The 8,162-nt window shown below is 37.1% G+C and overlaps 1 protein-coding gene across 1 annotated transcript; it reads right to left on the minus strand.

Annotated features, from left to right (window-relative positions):
• Positions 1 to 978: 978 nt before the first annotated feature.
• LOC140509164 (olfactory receptor 10D1B-like) lies at positions 979 to 1,917 on the minus strand. The gene has a single exon (XM_072616995.1). It carries the CDS (start codon positions 1,915 to 1,917, stop codon positions 979 to 981), a length of 939 nt encoding a protein of 312 aa, XP_072473096.1.
• Between the last annotated feature and the right edge of the window lie 6,245 nt (positions 1,918 to 8,162).

Genomic DNA, 8,162 nt, shown 5'->3' on the forward strand with positions numbered 1-8,162 from the left:
CCCCTTCTTGGTAACCTCTCCTACTTTGAATTTTCTTTTTATATAATGTATACCCTCTATGGACTGTGTCCTCCTTGAGGACAGAGGCTGTATTTTGCCTTTCTTTGTATACCTGGGTATGTGCCCAGCACAAAATAGGTACTTCATAAATGTGGTTCTTTCTTCCCCCTCTTGTAAATGTGTCTGGCATAGTCTTTGAAGCAGATTTACTACTAGCGTTGAATGGGATTCTTGATGATCTAGTCAAAGATCTTCCTTTTGAAGATGAGGAATTTGAGGCCCAGAAAGGTGAAGTGATTTTTACCAAATGAGTCATGATTTAACTTTTTGTTAAATGAATAACTTTACTGAAAAGATCTGTTTAGATGCCTCTAAGGATTTATGCTACAGTCGGTCAGGAAGCAAGTGTTGATTAGTTTCCCACAAAGAACAGAAGAACCATATTGAGAATCAGTATTTTTTAACAATGTCATTTTTATCATTAAGAATTGTTCAGTCTCATTATTTTGACAAATCCAGGAATGAACGGACTTTGTCTGTAAGGAGGGGTAGATTTTGCTTCTTTGTTATCTCTATTAAATTTTAGCTCATTCTTTTTGATCCCAGGTCCTAGCTTATTGAGATCTTTTTGAATTCTTTCTTTCAATCAGTGTGTTAGCTATCACTCACCCCTACTACTGTATCTTTGATGATACAAATCTTACAACTCACATATGACTCTAAAAGAAGTGACTTCATTTAGGAAAAAAGAGCAATTTTGTGATCATTCTATTTATGGAATGGAATGAGTTTTATAAGAAGTGGGTCTTAAGTATTGTCCCAGTGTGACCACCATAAGGTCTTTTAAGAACCATTGAACTACCATGCTCACTCTGTCCTACCACAAATGTCAAACAGAGGGAATGAAATAGAGGGATATAGGGAAAAATCTCAGAGTTATAAAATAAAAGTGTAACAGGAAGAAAATGGCCTTACAACTTAAACTCTTGCAGTGTTTACCACTTGGTGCAAAACTTTTCTCAGTGCTGATTTAACTTCCTTATTCCGCAGGCTATATATCAAAGGGTTCAGGGAAGGGGTGACCATATTATTCAGTACCTGGATCACAGAGCCCAGCCAAGGAGTAGAAGCAGGTCCAAGATAAATAAGGATTACAGGACCATAGAACAAGAGGATAGAGGTCAGGTGAGCACTGCAGGTTGAGAAGGCTCGCTGTCTGCCCTCTGATGAATGGATTTTTAATATGGAGAGCACTATGCGAATGTAGGAAATAAAAATGAATAAGAAACACATAAGAGACAAAATACCAACATTGGTGAAACTCACCATCTGGGCAAGAGAGGTGTCTGCACAAGCCAGGGGCAACACTATGGGAATATCACAGAAGAAATAGTTTACCTCATTGGGACCACAGTAGGGTAATCTGAAAGTGAGAAATGTAAGGACAGTTGAATGAAGACAGCCCCCAATCCAGGTGCCCATGATTAAGATAGCACATATCTTATGGTTCATAATGACTTTATACCTCAGAGGGTGGCAGATAGCCACAAAGCGGTCATATGCCATCACAGTATAGAGGAAACACTCAGTAGCTCCCAAGATATGATAGAAGAATATCTGACATGCACAACCCTCAAAAGAGATGGCATGGCTATTTCCCATGAGGTAGAACAACATTTTAGGAGAACTTACTGAAGGAAAAAATATGTCAAACACAGACAGATTTGCCAGGAAGAAATACATGGGTGTATGAAGCTGGGAAGAAGAAATAATGGCTGTGAGGATGAGTAGGTTCCCCAACATGGTGAAGAGGTAGAATGTCAGAAACAGGAGAAAGAGTTCAGTCTCCAGCCCCTCAGTATGAGGTATTCCCAAAAGAATGAACTCAGCCACTACTGATTGATTCCTCATCTCCATGAAGGTCTCTCCTAAGATAATAAGAATAATTACTTGATATACCACAAATAACAACTCAGACTGAAAGTTTTCCACCCAAATCACTTCTTTGTGGCAATCAGTTAGAGATGGATGATCTAGAGCAAAGATCCAGTGAACTGAGAGATGGCTATATTTTAATTTGTTTTATGCTATAATGGTCTTAAAAGTTTGAAGACATCAACATACAAAGATATCATTTGAAAGTTTGATTAAGTTTATTTTCACTTATTTGGTTTTGTTAACTTTAATAAATTTTTTATTTAATTTTAACAAGACAGGGGACCATGTCATTATGAATTGCTTGTGAGACAATTTCTGGATGACAATTTCTCAGCCTGGTGAATTGGTAGAGGGAGTCCTTTTGCTTGGACACCTCATTCACCTGATGTAGCTCCAGACTCTTCCTTGTGATGTCAGGATAAAACTGTTGTGTATACATCTAAATATCTTTCTTTGGATTATCTAAAGACTAGGAATATAGATGCAATTCTTTTAGTCACTAAGTGGCAGCTAAGGAAATTCTTTACGTATTCAAGAATTCACTAGGGTAACTTATAGCACAGTAGTGTTGTGGAATGTTAACAAACAGTTATCATTAGACATGCAATTCTTTTAGTCACTAAGTAGCAGCTAATGACATATTCAAAAATTGACTAGAATAACATATAGCACAAGATTGATCAGTATAGCATGTAGCACAACAGTATTGTTGAATGTTAATAAAAACCTAACAATAGTCTAAAATTTTAGATAATTAAACTTTCAAATGTTGATGGGGGTTTTGGTAAGTTTCTAGCATTTTTACTTCTGAAGTTCTTAAACCTCAAACTTCACTAAGACTTTTGGGACACCTTGCATATTCATAGAATTTTAGAGATTGATTTACCCCTACTGTAGTGCCCATATCTCATATATACCTGCTGTGGTGATTGAATTCTTGTATTTACTACTTTTGTGACCTCACATGGATCTTGTCTCTTCTTTGGGCCTCAATGCCCTCATTTGCAAAATAAGGAAAACAATAGTTACACTACTTACCTCATGATGTTTCATCTCAACATAATTAGATGCATTTTTTTTGGTGAGGAAATTGGTTTGTAAACCTTGAAGCCCAATATTAATGTGCCATAGTTTTAAAGTTTAAGGTCATGCAGTCCCGCTGCCTCATTGTGTGGAACGACGTATGTGCCGAAGACAACACAAAAGAGCTCATTGTCAGATTGCCAGTGTGAGCATTTCCACCTTAGAAATAAAAAAATGTTACAAATCAGGACTTGTTTTATTGCTTTCTTGGTTGTCTCTAAACTAAAGAAAGACGGAAAATGTCAACAAAGCAAATTTTTCGGTCAGTCTAAGCTCAGGCTAAGCATCTATCAACATAGCTCTGGTTAAAATCCACATTTAATTTGTGAGGTTCCATGTGGCAAAGGGGAAAACAGAGAAAACTTGGATGCAGAGAAGAGGTGGTTTGTTTAGGATCACATTTAGCATTCGAACTCAGATTGTCACAATCCCCATCTAATATACTTTTCAGTATAACATGCTGCCTCTTAGAAATAAATGTTACCTTATTATCATTCTTAATGGAGAATTAGATGACTTAGATGAATTACATTTAGATAGTAGACCTTTAAAATATTTTGGGAGTGGTAGTTTTTACTCAATGTGTATTTTATTAATAATACAATGAGACTTCTTTACTTTGATAATGCCCTCATTTTCTTTCTTCTAGTTGGTAGGAGTCATAGAGGAGATAAAGAAAGAATGAATGAAAGTAGGGAGAGAAAGGTAATGAAAGGAGAAAAGAAGCAGGAGAGAGACAGTGAGCAGGCAAAATAGAAGATACTTACATGACTGAGCAAGAATATATTTTTGATAGATTGAGCAAATGTTTCTGATTCTTCTACAAGTTTACTCAGATGAAGAATGAACTCTTTTGGTTCTGACTTGTCCCTGCTAACGTGCCACTCAAACGGGGTTGGATTCTGTAAGCAGGAAACTTTTGTTATTTTTCGTCATAGTCAGGGATATGCTCAGGTTGCAAAACACAGACTCAACTGCACTTCTCTACATTGCTGCAGTTCCCTCCCAGACTACAGGAGCCTTGGTATTTTTCCCATATCGAAGGTCTTAAATGTCCTTGATGTCCCCTTGGAGCCAATTTTCTGTTATACCCCTGACTCTTCAGAAATCCTGATGAGCAAAGGGAGTAGCAACTATCCTGGGGCTCATTCCTTTTGCTTCTTGGCACAATTCTAACAATATGGAGAGGTGGGGTATTTTGTCTAAGGCCATTTTCCTAACACCTATGTGGAAGAAGTGGATGGGGTGGAATACAATGAATTCTGGGGAAATATTCTCTTCAGATAAAGTAACCTCAGAGGTCAGTGAAATAAAACTATAGTTGATAGAATTAATAGAGTGCTGGACCTGGAGTCAGGAAGACCTGAGTTCAAAACTGGCCTCAGACACTATCTGTGTGACCCTGGACAAGTCACTTTTCCCTGTTTGCCTCACTTTCCTCAATTGAAAAATGAGTTTTAGAAGGAAATGGCAAACCACTCCTGTATCTTTGCCAAAAAAATCCCAAATGGGGTCACTACGCTTCAGACACAACTACAATGAGTAAGTAACAATAATAAACAGACACTCTAAGGATATATTTTATTCCTGTCCTTATTGGCAACATATTGATGAGCATCACTGATTCTGTCTTCAAGGAAGCATCCTTGGATGCTTCCAAGGAAGTAAATTAGAGATTTACTGCCAACATGTGATTTTCCAATGAGAGTAATCAGGGACAAATGCACTTTTTCCATAGGAACAAATCTGAGCTTTGGCAATTCCTCTGAAGTGTTGACAAGTCTTCAAGTGTTGCATACCTCATTCATTTCCATTCTGATGCTGTTGATTGGCAGTGTACGCTAGTGGGCCTAAAAAGTTATAAACACCCAAGGTGTATTCTAAGAAGCCTAGCTACTAACCCAAGACATATTCCTTATTGAACAAACACATTTTTTTTCCTTTCAATCTGCCTATCTATTTTTTGACTCCCAAGTCTTGTTGATGGGCAAGATTATTCCTGGATTCTCAAGTAACCCAGAATGGGAAACTCTCACAATGCCTTTATTCCATAAAAATGATTTGGGTCATTTTCCCCATAATATTTTACTCCTATATGCTTACATAGGAAGCCAAATAGCCATTCACACGCCCATTTAAATGAAATTTATCTTTTTGGCCTTTGCATTTTGCTATCCTATAAAACTCAGAATCACCTGACAAGTTCACTAATTTACTTTACAGTCTGAAATTCCAGATATTTCTCTTTAAAATATATCAGTGAAATTTTGGTGTCTAGACTCCCATGCCATGGAAGTCCATGGTAACCTTTGGACAATCTTGCTTCCTCTCTTGGCTTGTATTCCATGAAACCAGAAGCCTAGGAAAATTCCTGCATACCACCTCTCTATACATTGACATCAACACTTTATTCACCAGTGTAGGAAGAAATTGTGTGTGGAGGCTGCCATGCTGTCAGTCAATTAGGCAATAAATACTTAATGATATTTACTTTTCAGGCTCCATGCTAAGTGTTTAGGACACAAAAAGAGTGAAAAGACAGTATTAGCCTCAAGGAGCTCACAATGCAACAGAGGAGACAACATGCAAACAAATATGTACAAACCAGCCATATACAAAACCAGATTTCATTTTGAGTTTGAGTTTAGGTATAGTTGCCTGCATTAAATCAGTATTTGAGGAAATACCCCAAGCTATTCAGAGGTAATGTGATCCTGAACTGGTACAGGTGGAGGTTTGCTTCTGGAAAAAGCTGAGACGACAATCTTGACATCAGTCCAAAGTGAGATTCTCCTGGCTTAGTTTCCCCATGGTGTTGCTATGAAAATGAATCTTTCCCATTTGGTTATTTGAGTCTGGCTAAGAGATAGAATTGTCATTGCATAGCTAACTGGTTAGCCTAAAAATCAAACAGAGCTAAGGATGATAATCATGTGCCTGATTTTTCCTTTTATAGCAAATTTCTATCATCAGAGCAAATGGTCAGTAAATGGATGAGCATAAGGTAAGTATGTGAGACCTTTCTGTTTTGATCTTAAGTTGTAGTCATTCCATGGCCTAGGAAAGTGTTATAACTGTGCTTAGATTTATCACACGTATAAGATTCAATGTCTGAAATATGTCATTCATTCAGAATGATAAGTGTAGTGAGAGAAGGGTAAACAGGTTTCTGAAGTAGAGATGGTGAAACTAATAAATCATGAGATTAAAGTTAGGAACCTCTTTTGTTTTTGTTTAAGGAATAGGATTTCAGTAAAATTCAAAGATAAAATGAAGTCTTTAATGTTTCAAAATTATGTAAGGATAGTTGGGTATTGGTGCAACTGATTGAGGGAACTAGCTGTCATTCTATTAATTACTGAAACTAAATCAGAAACATGTTTAGTTTGGTTTGGGAAAAAGAATTTCAGTGCAATCAATTTGCTTAAAGGATATAATTTGTGGTATAAAAACACAAGTGTGTGTTACTCTAAACAACTTATTTATATTCAATATTTTGGAATTAATTACTTAGTGTCCTCCCAAATCTTTTATTATAGTGGGAGTAAAGTTAGCCCCTTATAAGCAAATTCATTCATAATTATTAAATGCAGAGGTAGATAGTTTCTAAATGTTTCTTTGTTTTCACCCATTCTGACATCGATTTTAATTCTCCTTATATTTGGGCCCTACATATTTTATTTCCTGTCAGATTTGTGTCTTCTAGATTACAGGTCATTCACTCACAGTTGGTAGAAAACAGTGGATACCAACTCATATCCACCCATCATCCTCTGGATGTGGTCTATGCTTGGTTCCAACCAACCTCCTCCCTGGGACTCATTGATACAAGGACAGCTCTATGCCTCTTTTCAGCCTGAAGAAGCTATAGAAGACAAGACGTTCATTGTTTTTTCCAAATGATTTTGGGCCCCAGCACTTTGAGGGAGGAATTGTTGAATCTTAATAAAGCTGCCCCCAACACCAATATTCTAACTTCTTTATGAGCCTCACTGAACAAATACACTTTGGCTTTAACCACACACATGCATCCCATACCCAATATCCCAAATATACCTTACTAAAGCAGCAGGCATGGCCATGTGATGGAATCCTAGCCACTGCCTCTAGCTTGCCACTGCCCCCAGACCCAATTATCACATTTCCCATAAAAGCAGTAGATGTATACAGGAAAATTCATATTTCTCACAGAAACAAGAGATATATCCACACACTCAAATACAACCATATCTTTATAATGTCATGCAGGACCAAATTGACCAATCAAAAAGGAGCCCCACCAGGATGCCAGAGTAGGATGAGGACCCCCCAAAATAAAAGAGACTTTCCCTAAGTAAGCATCTGTGGAGTAATAGCAAATACTATCCTTTAGGTGAATTTATGATATAGAGAGGTTTATTATACATGCCTCCCCCAAAAAAGCATTTTTCTGTATGCATAATGGGAAATCTCATGTGTAGTTCTCATAAGGCTGGGACTTCTCCACTGTTGCCTAATCCCTTCACAGTCCTCCGCTGCCTTTTAATATTTATATTTTTTGTTTTATAATAAGTATCATATACCCTCTAAAATTTCCTGTCCTGCCTTACTGAAACTGCAGATTCCTTCTTGGAACTCAGCCCATTTCTGAGAGGTTTTATGCTCAACAATGGCTTTGCTTGTTAGAGATAACACACCATGATACTGCAACAAGTTGAAGAGGGAGTATACCAGGGTGGTAACAATATCAGGAGAGAAGGGAGTCTGAGGGCCTGGAAGGAAGATGATGCTTCTCCAGTAATAAGCAAATTATAAAGGAGGAAGGTTTAGGGGGAAAGATAATAAGTTCAGTTTTAGACATGTTGAGTTCAAGACATATAATGAATATCAAGTTCAAGATATCTGAAAATAAATCAGAGATGATAGATTAGAGGTCAGGAGAGAAGTTAGGTCAAGGTAGGTAGATTTGAGACTCATCAACATATGGAAACTGATGACAACACTTTTGTGGTGCCTTTCAGCCTATTTACTCAATTTCATACTTAATTTTTTCATCCTAAGTTTTAGAATAATGCAGAGGCATAATTAGGTGGTTTCTTATTAAATTATAAAAGTATAACCTTTTTCTCATTAACTAATTATTTGGTTTCACTCCTTTCCCA

The sequence above is a fragment of the Notamacropus eugenii genome, chromosome 5, assembly GCF_028372415.1.
Source record: "Notamacropus eugenii isolate mMacEug1 chromosome 5, mMacEug1.pri_v2, whole genome shotgun sequence".
NCBI lineage: Eukaryota > Metazoa > Chordata > Mammalia > Diprotodontia > Macropodidae > Notamacropus > Notamacropus eugenii.

Coding starts and splice junctions, on each gene's coding strand:
- LOC140509164 (XM_072616995.1), bottom strand. CDS start 1,917: ATGGAGATGAGGAATCAATCAGTAGTGGCTGAGTTCATTCTTTTGGGA.